Source organism: Lepisosteus oculatus, chromosome 17, assembly GCF_040954835.1.
Source record: "Lepisosteus oculatus isolate fLepOcu1 chromosome 17, fLepOcu1.hap2, whole genome shotgun sequence".
Lineage (NCBI taxonomy): Eukaryota > Metazoa > Chordata > Actinopteri > Semionotiformes > Lepisosteidae > Lepisosteus > Lepisosteus oculatus.
This window is the reverse complement of record NC_090712.1, coordinates 20,438,378-20,455,364: the sequence shown is the minus strand read 5'-3', so window position 1 is coordinate 20,455,364 and position 16,987 is coordinate 20,438,378. Positions and strand designations below refer to the sequence as shown.

Here is a 16,987-nt window from a genome sequence, read left to right as displayed (position 1 = left end):
TTGAAAGAAGAAGGCTGTGGACATCAAAACACATAGCATAATCTAGACTAGGGCTATTAAATTTACAAGTTCCATTACAGCATATTGACATAAAATAAGTATTCCCATATTTATCATGCTGATTTGTAACTTAATAATTACAGAGCTGTTCTCAGACAAACTGTTTAATGGAGTGAACTGGAGCAGCCAGAACCTTAGGATGCCTGATCTAGACCTCATGGTTGTCTTACATGAACATTTATAGGTGTATAGACATTTTGAGCACCAGACGTAAGAACATAAGAAAGATTATAAACAAGGTCATTTGGCTCATCAGGCTCATGCAGTTGCTAGTAGCTAATTGATCTAATGATCTCATCCAGCCATTTATTGAGAAAGTCCAAGGTATCAGATTCAATAACACGGCTGGGTAGCTTATTCCAGACTCCCACAGGCATCACCTTCTCTTTCATTACTGCACTACTATGATGAGAACCTGACAGTTAAAATCATGCTGGGGATTTTTTCACCATGGAACAGTGGTTTAACTATTGCTGAAGTGACAGACTACTGTACGTTTGCTCACTCATTCCAGTCAGTCCTACACTTTAATTATATTTTTTAATGTTACATCAACATTTCTAAGTGACAGTAATCCTATACTGCTTGCAAAGATTCTTGTTGAGGAAAAAGTCTATATTGAAATGACTAGACACCCTTGGCTCTGAAGGTTAAAATCAGCTGTATTCTGTCCCTGTTCAGTAGTGAAAATTCCATGACTGGAGCTTATGTTGCAAGAGAAGTCTTCAATGAGCACTGTCTCAGTCAATCAATGAATAACAGTAAGAGTAAGATCAGCTTTAACACATGCATTTTCATGGAAAAAACACTGCACAATGATATATATTCTGTACAGCTGAATCACTTGAAATATGACATAATGGAAAAGCACACTCCTTCTGGTACCTGGGGAGTAATTTTCATCTTTGTAATTGTATTACAGTTATTTGGGTAAGGGATTAGTTTTTAGCTGGGGGCAGTATTTTTTTTTTATTTTGATTACAATGATCTATGTAGTATGTATAATTATTACAAACTTCTTTCAATTTCCCCTAGTGTCTTAGTAAATTCACACAAATATCCCTCACATAAGTATTATTTAGCTAATAATATTGCATTGTGTTTTTTAGGTAACTTTCCCCAGAAATTACAAATCAGTTGTGTAAGGGATTATTTTCAAAATTCACAAGAGGTTGAGGGGAAATCATTTTAAAACATCATGAGTTACAGAGATAATATAGTTACAATGTAAAGAAATCCTTTAATGCCAACGTATTAATTTAAATATTTAAAACCTTACACAACTAATATGTACAGTAAGTGTAGTGGATCACATTTAGGAAGTACCTTTCCCCAGCAATGTTAGCTTACAATTCTTCTCTGAAATTATTGTCCATTTCAAGGCTCTTTAAACACATCTTTGGATTTCTGTCCAATAGATAGACTTGTGCAAAAAATTAAAACACACATACTGGATATGTGGAAAATAATGCACATTAGTCTTGAAGCTTTCCTAATGCACAAATTAATTAATTGGGTGGAGCTTAAAAAAGATGCATCTGTCATTGTGATTTCTTTGCCTCATACTAAGTTCATTTTATTGTGCATCAATTAATGCAGAAAGCTTAGTATAATAGTCTATTTATAAGGCCAGCACAGAACATCCCTTCAGCTCCTCGAGGAATTGATAATGTACTTAGTATGAGGTGCTTTTTCCTTAAATAATATAATGAGATAAAGAATTTATTCATGCATAATTTGGACTGCTATTTCAATTGTACTACAAAAATGTACCAACACTTTCTTGTTATATTCTGCATTACATGGTGAATTCCTAACACCTCCAGAGGCATTGCTTTTTCTTAGTTGTGCAGTGTTAAAGAACATTGCCTTTCAAAAGAACTCAGCCATTTTGGTATCATAAACAGCAGATGCTTACAGAACCACAATACCCTGATGAGCTTATTAGAGAACAAATTTGACACAATCTTACTAATGAACTGTCAGTCTTATATCATAGATCTATAGAAAACATGTCAAACAGTGACTGAAATTTAGCTTTGGAGGCAGTTCTCATTATTATGTTGTTAACACATGCAAAGATTAGGGAATTGATTATGTGACTGGGTTTTTAATATCAAGGTTATTTTTTTTTTAATTTCAGGTCAAATCATCTTTAATAGCCTGTATTCTCACAGTGGTAATTTTACTTTCTGCATTAACAAAAAAAACTATATCAACTTATTTATATTTTCGTAGTCTCATGGGTGACTCTTGGTATAGTGTCTGTTAGCCAACTGCTTTTCAGAATAGCATTTTAACCAAAGCAAAAAAGACATAGATTGTGAGAATTGCCACCTACCATCATTTACTGAATCATATACAGTACATACAGTAGTAAGTTGTGATAGTGGCTATAAGTTAAATATCCTATAAATCTACCTGTTACTTTCTTATATTTAGCTCTAATCATATATTGTGTAATTTAGTCTCAATCAACCTAGAAGGCATGCCTGGTAAGTGTTGTTTAACTAACAGTATTTATTATTTTAAATAAATGAGTTTGGGAGATGGATAGTGTGATTGTTCTGCCTGCAGCTGAAGGAGTCTTTGAATTAAATGGATAAGTAACTCCTCCTTTTTGTTCTTATCTATACAACCTTAAGAAGCATGTGCATCATGTGTCTTCATTGCCTCTTCCCATGACCTGCATTGTCAAGCTTGACTATGGGCAAAGCTTAATACCTTTGGAAAGCAGTTTCCACAGTCTCTATAAGAAAATCACTGAGGTGTGCCTGCCTCTACACATTTTTTAAATATGTTTCAGCCTCCTTCCAGCTTACATACTGGTAGTTTTAATACTTACCATTGCACAGTGCAAGATCTCTTGTGTTTATATTGAAGTATTATTCTAAGAGTACATATAAAGTAATTGTTTTTTACCAGCTTCTCAAATTTTCAACATTGTATGCATCTTTCTCAAGAGGGAATGTGTTTGAAATCAAAGGATGATATTGATGTAATGATGATGTTTGTTTTGGATTTCAAATTCTTACTGTATTTCAATTGATTATCATGATTTTCTAAAAGGTCATCACACTAAAACTATCTTTACTCAACCTGCAGATGTGTTTCTTTCAGTGAGACTCTCAACATAATGACGAAACATAGTCCTTATTTGTGAGATGAAAAATAACATTTATGTGTTGTCTAACAAGTCCGTGAATCACTCAGAAATGTTGTAAGGGAAAAGATGCAATATGAAAGAAATTAGGAACATTTGAATGAGAAAATGGGTATGTCACTTACACATGCTGTTCAATGGGGCAGTGGTTGTGGGATGAATTATTAGATTGTATGCTGTTTTATATACTCAAGAAGTTTTAAACAATTTCAGAGTTTATTTTCTGTGTCCTGTCTTTAAACGCCAGCATCACTGCCAGTGCATATGAAGGTCTCTGCAAAGCCTTTGTGTTGAAGCTGATGAAAACCACGGGGCATTTGGGCTTATTCTGTCTGCGGAAATGACAGTGCTTCAGTTTAGCTCTACTGAATAGACCTTCCTTAAAACCTATTCTCTCACAATTTCTTAAATTATTCATGGGTATTTGTTACAAGAAGGTTATTCTACTTGCCGCGATGGCCTTTTTTTCTCAGTGATGACAGCTCATTATTTTAGCTGTAAAAATGTATCTTGCAAGCCGTTTGACCTATTTAAAAATGCTGCCACCTGCTTTAATATGAAAATGTATATCTAAGGATTGCGATTTAGACTGAACTATGTTTAGCAATTCCTTTTAGTAATGTAAAATACATGAGAGTGTCCATTATATTTAATGTATATTCACCTGTTTACTTTTAACTGCTGTACTTTCAGCTCTTGCTTTTCAGTTAATTCCTCATATGCATTGATATTTTTACCTTGATGTTCCTGATTTGCACAGATTATGGAGTGGGGAAGAATCTCATTTTGCTTAGTGAACAGAATGTTGTATTCAAAAGAAGGACCCATCAAAGGGTTTGCTTAAAACTGTTTACTCTTTTTATTTTTTTCAATGAATACAATGGAAATAAACAGCCTTTTAATTTCCAGTAACTTAATTTCTTTCTAAATGATATATAAAAGCTGCCTCAGGGTGCTATTGTGGGCAAAGAGTTGGCTATGATCCGAGACAGAAAATTGATTGCGCTTGATTCACCTCTCCACTTCCCCGCGGCGGTTAGCGAGCAGGCCGGGCAAAGATTGCCTCAGCTGAGCCTCATCCTCTTCATCCCCAGAGGAGGAAGCTCGCATGAGGCAATCTTTGCCCGGCCTGCTCGCTAAATACCAGATCAGGATAATAATCAGGATGATTAGCTATAAAAAGGACCTGGATGAATGGTGGGATCATTTGTAGTTTCTAAGAAATATATTAATGGTTGCTAAACCAAAACCGTTTTTCTGTTTGTTGTTGTTTTTTTTCCCCCAAAGCAATCAAATCTAATCCCTTTTGCATTTTGCTCTTTATCAGCATTTCTCTAGCACAGATCTCAATGTAGAACTACTATTAAAGATGACAGCAATTATCTGAGAGATATGAGCTCTAATTTTAAACCTTTCCTTTAGCGGCCCATAGTACTAAATGTGCTACTGATTTTTTGTTTTGCCTACCTCCAACTTTTTACCTCATTTTACAGGAAAAAGAACAAATACCATTTTTTGTGAATGGGGTGATATTTTTTATTAAGTGATCAATACTGTCAGGTTGGGGAATGGTATTTAGTATCAACAATTTCAACCATTCCCGAAATCCATTTCCTTTTTTTAATTTCCAGAAACAGAACTTTAATATTTCATGGCAGAATCATTTTCTGGTGAAGTAAAATTTATCCTACTGTGATGCTTTTCAAAGCAGATTATTAATTTATAGGTCTGAAACTTTTCCAGTGCTTAGTCTTGTGTCATATGTGATACCTTTTGAAAGTGTACGCATTTCAAAGAAGCTTATGAAGTCCCTGCAGGAACATCACTTACCAACTTTGTGTTTTTTTTACCCTAGGATAATAAAATTGCACATGACGATGTATTTGCCTTTTCCATATTTTGTGTTTAAATTTGTCATGGATTTATTTTAATTATGTATTTAATCTATATGTCCCTTGTATTTGTGTCATTTCAACCATTGCAACAAATATTCTTTTCATTTCTTCCTTTTCTTTATAATAAAAAAGCTAAATTCATTTTGTTAAGGTGAAACATTGGATTTGTGGTTTATTATTTTTTAAATCAGCCTTGCCATCCAATGACAATGTGATTAAAGCTGACATGTTTTCGTTGTTTATTGGCTTTTGTTCTTTGGAAATGCATTGTGCTGGTTTAGACAGATTGGCCTAACCTTGAACGCAATCTCCAGTATTGATTGTGGTCAGAAGGCAGCAGTGAATGCACAGTGCGTGTTTCCATTATGATGCCTTTCTCTGTGTGCAGCAGGTTCTAGAACAAGGCAATGGATTCAAACAGGGGAAGGCTGTCTAGCATAATTGTCTTTTCCACTGTCAAGTTTTGTTTCCTAATGATTTGTTTGTGTTTTTCTATTCAGTGATTCAGAAAACTGGTTTTGCAAATGCCCTGACTTCTACTCTGGAAAACTCTGCCAGTTTCATGCCTGTGACAGAAGCCCTTGCAGTCACGGTGCGACCTGCATACCCACATCTACCCAGGATGCAGTGTGTCTGTGCCCATATGGGAGAGCAGGGGTCCTGTGTGACGAAGGTAAGCAACAAATGAAGCTCTTAACAAGTCTCGAGTCATTAGAGGGGAGATGTAAACAACAAGCTAGAGGGGAGAAATTAGTTACGCTAATCTAGCCGGAGATCTACTAAGTCAGATAAGAGCAGGCAGCTTCCTTACTCTATTTCTGCAGCTAATAACACTTGGAAATAAGTCAATATCTATTGATTGGCAATCACTGACTGAGAAGGTTTTGCCTGAATATTCTAACAAGCATCACAAGGAGGCTGCTTATCAAGATGCAAACTATCCCTGCCTATTAGGGCGAGTCTTGTTGGTTTTTAATTACAGTTCCTCTCATAATCTGAAGAAGAGCAGCATTTTAGAGTTAAATATAATTGACATACTGCGTGGAGTTTGTATGTTCGCCGCATATACCAGTTTCCTCCCACAGCCCAAAAGCATGCTGGGAGGTTAATTGGCTTCTGGCAAAATTACCCTGGTGTGAGTGTCTGTGTGTCTTTGTGCGCCCTGAGATGGATGGGTGCCAGGATGTACCCTGCCTCGTGCCAGTTGCTTGCCAGGATAGATTCCAGCTCCCCTGCAACCCTGTATTGGATAAAACAGTAAGAAAATGGATGGATGGATCTTTTCCATAAGTCTATATGCAGATACACACACGGCTTTTGAGAGAACACGTCACAAAATGAATGGTCAGACCTAGGGATCATTAGTTCATCATTGCACTTCCCTCCAACAGAGGCGGCAGTAGTGATGCGTAAGGGCCCCACGCAAGAGGACAATGCTGTTCCACTGTGGCTTGTTACTCTACCGAACACTCCATGTCATTATAACCCCACCAGCATACAGTATGTAACTAGCCAGCACATGTAATTTGAAGGGCAAAGAAAAGCCCTGTAAAACTGTGAGCAAGTGTAGTCATGTAAATCTTACTCCTGCAGTTAAACAAGGAATTATGGCAGGACTACAAGTGTACAGTTTGTTTCTATCCTCGTCATTAAAAGCAATAGCCTGTTGTGTGGTTTAGTTTAGGAGACCAACAGATCTTCCAGCCATCTCTCCATCAAGTACACACAACCCTAATGGCAACTAGAGTCTTCTAATCTCCTGTGTCCTGCTGAGGTTAGTTGACATTTAAATTTAAAGCCGGATAACTTCAAAGTCAATATTGATCCCTGCCCCTCCACAGTATCTTTCTGCATTAAACTCGGTTTTATATTTGAAGTCATTTTCTCATTTATCTTTCCTGCCACAGAAATAGACATCTCCAAGATACATTTTAGGGTGCATAAAGACAAGACTTGAAAAGATGGGTATCATCATTTACAGAACAGAAAAAAGTCCAGTAACATTATTTATTTATTATAAAAAGAAATTTGAAAAATAATCCAAGGATTATTATCATTAAAACAAATATATATCTTAGTGTTTTTAAAAATTCTGTGAACAGAATTGTAAAAAGTAGTTACAGTCTAAACTCTGAATAATAACATACATCCATTCATTTAATTTCAGCCCTTTTTACATTTTCTTTTTGTGACATTAGTTGGAAAGGGAAAACAATGTAGCCTTTGCTGCTAAAACTGTGGCAGTACATCATTAAACACCCTCTTTAACATGTATTGCATGACTGATTTTCTCTCAGATTAACGGATATCCCCAAACACAAACTGTTTTCCTGTTCAAATACAATGAATTTCCAAACTCCATTAGCATAAGTAATGCTTATCCAAACAAGTGACTCTTTCCACACTCTGTAGCGCAATCCTTTCAACTAGTAATAGCACATCTGTTCAGGTATTTCTCAGAGAATTGTGAAAAGCTTATAGCTACTGATCTAATATGCATAAAGTATCTTTTTATATTTATAATGATGTCTAATTCACTTTGTATAATTAAGCCATTGAAAGAGGCCACTGTGATTTTTTATGAGGAAGTCTTCAATCAATGGTTTCTGCAATAATCATTGATGGATTTAATACAAAGCCATATTAATTTGTCACTCATAATGGCAACATCTGTGAGCAAAAAATAAGCCCTGTGATTATCATATTTACTATCTCAGAGATAATGTATGTATTTTACTGTATGCCAGAAAAAGACTATTGAAAATGCCCTTTCTCTCCACTGAAAAACAGAGAGCAACCACCAGTTGTATTTTTGTGATATAAGAAGTTAGGTGATTTTCTATTATCCCAAAATCTTCATATTAAAGCAAGAAGTGTAATGTGAGGAGACAAAGATATAACCTGTAGAGTCATGACAGCAATTGAAAAACACAATTTGCAGGTGATTATTGATTGCTCCTCATCCTCCTTGATGCTGTACAAGCGGTACAAACATAGACAATTCAGCTGGGCTTCAATTTTCAACACCAGTTAACAAGGTATTTTGGGGGCAGATTAAAACCAAGCCCATTCTCCATTTGATGAATAAATGTATAACTCTGTGCCTCTTCAGTGCCTGAAGCTGCCTCAGCCTGCATGCATACTGCACTATTCTATTCCAGAGTGAGAGTGAGAGGCAGCAGGCTTGAGTCATCCTAATAGGAAAACATCAAACAACATGCATAACCCGTAGTTTACTGAGTGAACTGGATCCCTCGATAACAGGCAATTCTGTCTCAGTTTTCCGGGTCACAAACAACAATGAAAAAGGAGCACTCTATCCAGACCCCTTCACAAGCTCATTTGACCATTCTGTATGTGTTAATGAATGTTACTACCTTTAAAGGAGGATGTGTTAAATTGAGGGTTCTAAAAGTCTTAAAAACAAGGACCGGCATGTTTTGTAAAACAGTCACACAGATAAAAAGGTTCTTTTTAGGGGGATGTTATAGAAGATTGACCTTATTTATTTTCAGACAAGAAAAAATGAATGTTGCTGCATGACCTGGGATGAATTGCTTACTAGAAACACCATGGAACAAGAGCAAGCAGTCAGGCTCCCAGGTTTTGCCTAGACATGCTGTGCCTGGTACTCAGTTTCCTTTCTGCTGCTTATTAGAGTAGTAATTAAATGTTCACATCAAATGTTAACTAAGTCTAAGCAATGAAAAAAATGTTTATGTGTTTAGAGCAGTGTATAAATTATTTTATCTAGTGAAAAGATTTCAAAAGCCATAAATAATTCATAAGCAGAAAGAGCAGGCTTTCCTCAGAAAAACACTAAAAATACCGTACTTAGCTCAAGCCGTGGGGCAAAAGAAAAAATGCTAGTTATTTGGTTTTGGAGAAAAAGGTATAACGTATTTTGTACTTCCCTGGAAGGGAAATATGGAAATATTGAGTTCTGCTCAGAGTGTGAAGATATGGCAGTTTCTCATCCTTGCCTAAGAGAACAGAGGAGACAGACTTTGTACTGACCTCTGATGTGAAGTCAAGCAATTTCTTCCTTTTTTGCCCACAAGACAAATCCATAGGTACCTGTATTATTAAGCAGAAATGAAAAATTAAGGAGGTTAAAATAGGAATGTCTGATAATGTACCACAGTAACAATAATAACACTTAGAATCTAAGTGTGTGTCCATGTTTTGTACTGTATGTCCTCCTTATCAATGTAAATTGCCAGTTATTTCTGAAAATAAAACAGGAATGAAAATGCAATGGGGGCTTTTAAAGGGTCGCAGTCCACCATTTCAGTTTATGGAAATTGTAATGAAACTGTTCCCTTATGGAACATAAAACAATGGCTCCATCTAGTGTTAACCATTAACTATCATTTTAATATGCAACCAAGACACTGTGCATTTTTAATAGGGGATATGTGGATACGTCGGAATATAGCTACTCAGTGCTGATGCTTTTCAATAAGAACTGCACAGAGAGACAATAAAATGAGCTTCATGAGATTTCTGGGACAATGTGTTCTCTATTAATTGTGATAATGTGATTAGGAAAAAGAAATGTGTAGGTGGTAAAGGAAGTGCACCTCTTGAAATTAAATGACGAAGAGAAGTCCTTTCATTACTCAGTGCCATAGAATTCCTTTTTGACTACCTGAAGGGGATTGTACAGAAGTTTGTTGTCTTTTAGATAATTATCCTTGAGATAAAGAGGGCTCTGAGTGAAGCAGGGGGTCTCAGCATGCATTGTTTTTTCTTAATTAAAAAACTCTGGCTTAGCATTTTAATGAGTCAGAATTGGCAGTTTTCTAGGAGATGGAAGAAACGCATGTAGATTTCAAACAAATTCTTTATTTTCACATATATTTTTACATATATATATTACATACAAATATATTACACAGGAATTCATATAATTGTGAACTTGTTCTATACAATCTATCAATTCTATCTGGATGGTAAATTTGATGTAATATTACCAAAAATAAGATGTTTAAATGATTTTTATCAACATGGTAAAACAGTGCAATACCAGTGACTTTTAATATTGCAATTGCCTGAACCTCCAGAGATCTGTGCACTACAGGCACATACTGTAGCATCCATGAATCTATAATAATCACTTACCCTTCCATTTAATTGTCTCATTAGAAAATGATGGCCATGAACAAGGGAATCGTATGTTTTGCTATGCGTTCCAAGCATCCATATTGATGCTGTAACTTGATCCTTCGATTTCGGCTCCTCCTATCAGTGTGCAGCCTTGGACTGTTCGCCCACTAGTAGGATAGGTAAGCTAGGCTTAGGCTGTTCCTCCTGATGATGTGTTGTTGGAACAGCAATCCTGCTCAGTACGAGATCGACCAAAGGTTCAGGTCAAGACATTTGCTTGGTTTAGTACTGTACCTTCTGTGGGATTATCATTGAATGTTTTTAAATCAGAATCCACACTAAAAGGTACATACTGTAAATACTGGAAAAAACAGATGGGCTGAAAAGTCTGTAAAAGTATTTTCATCAATTAATTTGTTTTTAAAAACAGCTGAGAGGTTTTGTCATGTTACTAGGTGTTTATCTACCAGCCGGAATGTGCAGAGAAAGATACATTTACTCTGGAGTCAAGTTAAGCCACTTTAATTACACACACACACACACACACACACACACACACACACAGACAGACAGACAGACAGACAGACCATTGAACTAATTTTGTGACTTTGTGCAAGCTGTTCTTTTGCAACTTGGATGATTTAGGATTGCCAAAGCAAATGGGTGGTATATTTAAGCAATTCCCAATCTTCGAATACTCTTTAAAAATCAATTGATAATACATCGGTACCTTTATTTTTAGCTTTAGCACTGTACAACTGATACAGTATGTAAATATAGACAGTTGGATGGATGGAATGCTGATTTAATAAAAGGAAAGATATAAATGAATGTATTCATCTGTATTAGGCAGTGTTTGTTGTGTTTTCTACTTTTATATTGTCATCAAGCGATATTAGAGGGTTGTATCAATAACATCTTTATTCACCTGATGTGTTTCTGCAGCTATCAATATCACCAGGGCCAGATTTAGTGGAACAGATGAGTTTGGATATACATCTTATATGGCGTATTCCAGAATCCCAAATATGGACTCCTACTATGAATTCCAACTGAAACTGACATTTGCCAACAATGGGTCTGCTGTAAAGGACAACCTTATCCTTTTCACTGGACAAAAAGGGAAAGGTAAGAAAGGCTTATGCACATTCATGTCCTGTAAATATGGTAGCATCAGTTTGTGAAAACTAGTAAATAAAATGAAAATGTGATTTTTAAAGCTTTTCTATTATGACTATATGTGACAGATCTCTGCGAATGGCCCATTATAACAGTTGCTCTCCACACTGCAGAAATTGAAAATAAATCTTCTTTCTGACATGCTGAATTTATGATTTTCTATTTTCATATTGAAACTTTGAAATTTTCATAATGCTCACACTCCTATCACTTGAGCTTCATTACAGAGTTCTGTAACCTACTGACTCTTTAATGTTTTTCCCGTGTGCATGGAAATGCACTGACAGCATGGCTGAATTATTTCCTGTTGGGCCATCCTTGCCTTCACTCAGTTCTGATTCAGAAATTAGGTATCTTCTGTTTTTAGTAAAGCTAGTCATTCGTGGGGTAAAAAAATGTTTCTTGTGAGTTTGGAGGAGCATAATTCCTCTCAAATTGATTTTTTCCTGCAATTTTCTGTTGCCTTAATTGGTCGAGAGATATAACAGTGTTACTTATTGGGGGTGTAAAAAATATGCAAATATATTACTTGAGTAAAGGTATTGCTGCTTTTAAAAATATATCATTAAGTAAAACTTTTCTTTCTAGAAAGCTATTAAATAAAAATATAAAATAATTATCTCTTAACAGCACACAAGTATCATGTGAAAATTGTAAATTAAATGTTAATTTAAGATTACCCTGAATTCCACATCAGCTTTAATTATCATTGGTGCTATTTTATACTCATGTATGCCTACATGTACATTTAAATTAGGTACTAGGTACTACTTCCAGCCATAAATAAAACATTTAATGGAAGAATTGTAGGATCTAGTGTTAAACATTTTAAATATTGCTTTTAAACTGCTTTTGGATTAATATTACTCTTCTAAACTACTAAATGCATCCTCCACTTCTGAACTAAAGCAAGCAAAAGAACAGGTAAAGGTTCATTCCATGCCAAAAGGCAAAGAAAAGAAGCAAAGAGATCAGAGGTCTCTCCAGATCGATAGTTCCCCATTTAACCTACTGTATAATGGCCACCCTCTTTAAGATCTCTCTGTGTCCTTACACAGGGGTTTCAGAATTCCTATTGGAGAAAGACATCTGAAACCAATTAAGTGGGATCACACCTTCATCTTTCGCTCATCAAAAAACTAATCTCCTACTCCTGTTCATTTGTGGATTTTGGATTTCCAGACCTTTCCTCCTGCTCTCCCTGAGGTTGGACTCTCACTCTCACCTGCTGTTTCTCCATTTCCTCACGGCTCCCTGCCCTTCTTACTGCTCTGTCCTTTGCTCTCCTGTGCCTTATTTACCTGCTGCTTCCCCTCTCTCACACCTGATGAAGGCTCCAGAGCCGAGAAGTCCTGTTTCTTTCCTCACTTCTCAGCATGGAATGAATCTTTACCTGTTCCACTTCAGTCTACGCTTACAGACTCCTATGAATGTGAATGTGAGACTTTGGTGGGAGGGTCTTCTTCAGGTTTCTCCTTTCTATGTTTCAAGGTGAAAATAACCGTTTCTGATCCTTTGCAATCAACGCATACTGACACAGCTCCCCACTCAAACATCCACAATGAAAACAATTGGCAACAATTGCTTACATCTTTTTCACGCTCAGAAGTATGCATTATTTTTAGTGTTGTTAATTCTCCAAACCTCTTGCTTCTGACCAGTGTGATCTACTTAGACTAAATAATTAGCTTACATAGCTTATACATTTTTCATATTTACTTGCTGGAATATTAACAGTGAATCAGAGTTTAACTCAGTCTACACAAGAAATACAGTAGCTTTTCCCATTAACATTCCAGTGTCAAAATGAACTGAAAATGTCAGTATATTTGAATGCATAAATATTGGTTATTATTTCCAAACACTGTCTTTAAAACAAGTTCCAACTTAACATGATATACCCAGGATGTGTTACAATTTTCTCTAGAAATGACCACATCAACTAAAAATACAGAAATTACAAAGTACAGCAGCAACATCAGAAAAAAAGTATTTTTTAAATGAGAAATCACTTTTTCCTTTACAGTTATGCATATGATTTCTAAACATTTTTCAGTGGATGGTAACAACACAATATATCACCAGTGCAAGATAAATAAATGTCTAAAGGTTTTTTGAAACCAGCGGACATAATTTTCTCATAGTTATAGAGCCCTCTCTGAAGCTTTACTGTGTGATGCCCTTGACTTTCATCAGAGTCATGGCTGTACACAACATTGTAGAGCCCGCATCAATGACTGTCCTAATTAAAGAGAGACTCCCTCTCCTTTTCTGATGATGGCATAGTTCTTGGTCTAAGCAAAGTCTACATTAGGTCTTAAACTTTGGCAACAAGATGTCAGCCAAGATCAATTCCTGATTCTCGAGCTTTTTGCCAACATGCTTCTAAATGCACATTGTAGAGCTGGGATGTACAGTGGATGTTAGGCAGAAGCAGAACTTTAATTTTCCTTTTTGTCTGTTGCTTGGCTAGTTCAAAAATCAATATATATGAAACTATATAGAAATTAAACTCAACGTGTCTGCAATGTATTTAAAGGTTGGTTTTAGTAACTGCTACCTACTGTGTCATCTGTGGCAAAACATTTAATCATCAGCTTTCACAAAGGACAATCAAAGAACACGATGTCACTAGAATGTAAAAACTAATTATAGAAAGGGTTCGATGAAGTCAAGGTAATGTTCAGGTGTTACAGAATATGGGACACAGAGAATAAGACAGAGCTGCTCAGTCATGACTTTAATGAGCTGTAATTATAAAATGTCTATTTTGTTAATATGGTGTAAATGAAGCAGTGAAGAATGGAAAAGGAAATTAATTCTGTGAATGGCTTCTTAAAGGAACAGTTATGCAGTATATTAATGTAATAGTTAATGCCATGATTTGTAGTTGTCAATATATTTATATTGTGAAGGGCTATTGGTGTATGAAGTTAAGAAATACTTTTGAGTCTCATTTCCATAGTCTCTTAACATATCTCAGTTTATTAGTGATGCAGAAAAATCAGGAAAGAATTTGCAGCATGTAAACATAATAATTTTTAAGAATCAAGAGAGACTATTTGTTCCAGCTTCAGCCTATGTAGTTACTAAAACCAATTTGAAATGAGGATCTTGAAAGATAAAATGAAACAAGCCTTACGAATATCTCTGGAAAACTTGTTCAGACATCCAGCACCCAGTCTGTATACACATCAGTTAGTGTGTTTGCACAGTTTGTCTGTGTGTCAGGGCCTTCCTAAATTTACGCCCACATGAAAATTCAGCAGCAGTAACGAAAACAGTACCCCATTTGGTGAAAGTTGACAATGTAAAGAAAAGAAAAAATGATTGTTCTCCTCTGATGAAGTAATTTTTCTTCCGCTGTGAAGATAGAGTGCTTACTGCAGCAGTTAGCCCAAGCCACACTGGCTCAACAAGAAGCCCTCCTTGTGCAGAAAAAGGATCAGTAGACTGCAGATGGATTTGTAACATCTACCTTATCAGCAGTTATAAAAAGAGCTTCTTTGGTGGACAATGGGGCAGACACACACCCTAGGAAGCAGGTAACAAAAAATGATGCCCTCACACGATGTGGAGGTGTACTTGAAGACACTGGCCCAGCATAATTGCACCTTTATTGCCAAGAGAAGCACAGAAGGCTTACTATGACCTACAGCAGCAGGATGCTGAAAATTATGATATCCTTTTAAGGGAAATTCCCGCATGACTGGGAGTAAAAATGGCAGTTAGAGCTCAGATATTTCATTTCTGGGTTTAATGTCCAGATCAGCCCACTCGATTTCAAATGTTTGATTTCATACACCTAGCCTGGAAATGGTTTCAGCCTGAAGAACTACCATTTAATAAGGTCATTGAGCGAGTGATATTAAACCATTTTCACAGCCTTCCTGTGGATATGCAAGGAGTTATTCAGTCAAGGAAGTCCACAAAACAGACCACATTATTGATCTGGTGGAATCTCTGTGCTCCAAGAAAAAACATGATGAAAGTGATAAAAGAAATGTTCCAGAACTTAGACCAATCTGGACTTCTGTTAAAGAGACTTCTCAGACGGTGAGTGATGTGCTCTGATAGCTGGCTCAAAGTCTGAAGAATCAGAAGTTCCCAGATGATATAATTATCATTAAAGAAGACACTTTATGATATTGATATTGTTCATTATGTCAAGAACCTATGCAAGTGGATGTGACTTTGGGTGAATGCTGTGACATTTGGGAGCTAGCGGGTCAGACTTAGCTATAACTATTGCTATAAAACTGGAAGATTGAAACTTTAGCAGCCCAATGTGTAATTCTCAGTCAAATAAAGCTCCAAAAAGGGACAATTTTGCTGCTACATGTACAGATGGTGACAAAACCATATATAACAGCTCGCCTACATTTTAGAATGCCACAAGGAAATTATAAGGTGGTGGTATTGGTTCATTCCTCATTTGCCTTATACTGTCTTATCGGGGTAAAATTGCCCTGATAAGAAGTGTCAGTACATATTGGTGATTTTGGACTAGGCAACCCAGTATCCAGAAGCTATACTTTCAATATGGTCACTTGTAAAGCTGTTGCCTCTGAGTTTGTCTTTCTCTTCTCGCTTCTTCTCTTCTCTTCTAACAGGTGACAGTTATCACCTGCAGAAAAACATTATTCTGCCTTTGAAAAGCCAATCAACAGAGCCTTAGACTTGCTAAAGTATTACTTATTTTTCTACTGACCGGCCACGCACACATGACACGAATGATGAAAAATAAAGACAAAAGCGATAAAGTCGCAAGATGTGGCCAGAGCCTCCAGTCATACAAATTTACAGCAGTCCAAGAAGCAGGTAAACACCAAAGCAATATGGATGGTCTGTCACGTATGCAACATGCAAATGTTGCTTCAAAAAGATACATTTTCTCAGAGAGAAGGGGAATGTGATGCCACAAGTGGCATTGTCCTTGAAGGATGGTACTTCCCCCCAAATTGTCAACCAGTTTGTTGACACTTTTTGCCAGTACTGAGATATCTGTGAGAGAACACCAGAACTCAATAGCTGGAACAGGGAAGAGCTGCGTGCCCTTTTCCAGCCTATATTGTATGAGCCGGTAGTAGAAGTGGCTGATATTGTGGAAGAAGTGCAGAGTGAGCGAAGGTTGCCACATTCTAAGAGTTTCATATTGCTATAGCTATTACTTGTACAAGAGACTGAAAGAAGGGAATGAACCACTGAGGCCGAAAGGAAAGGTAGAAAGAAAGATAGAAAAATAAAATTACGGAATGACTAAGGACCGGAGAATGAATATTAACCTGGCTTAAGTTACACAGAGTGTGTGGTGATAAGAGAGGAAATTCAGAAAGCAAAAAGTACATACATTTAGACATACACCCAGTACAAATGCACAGTACTGTTCCTTTAAGAACTAAATTCAACATTAAAAAATCTTAGCTGAATTTCCTAACTAAAGTATAAAATAAACAAGACTGTCAAACTGTATGTTTGACATACACAGTGCACAGTGAAGCATATGCACAGCTCATATATCAGGATCTACTTGTATTACTTGTTGTAAACGTTTTGTATTCGGTGGAAAAAGTGAAAATGA

The 16,987-nt window shown here is 36.3% G+C and overlaps 1 protein-coding gene across 1 annotated transcript in view; it reads left to right on the top strand.

The window, feature by feature from the left end:
- The window catches only part of eys (eyes shut homolog), a 352,522-nt gene that overhangs the window by 319,104 nt on the left and 16,431 nt on the right, over nt 1–16,987 (top strand). Inside the window, exons 43-44 of the mRNA XM_069179989.1 lie at nt 5,619–5,791; nt 11,173–11,355. Coding sequence (XP_069036090.1) covers nt 5,619–5,791; nt 11,173–11,355 — 356 coding nt within the window. The remainder of the gene's footprint in view (nt 1–5,618; nt 5,792–11,172; nt 11,356–16,987) is intronic.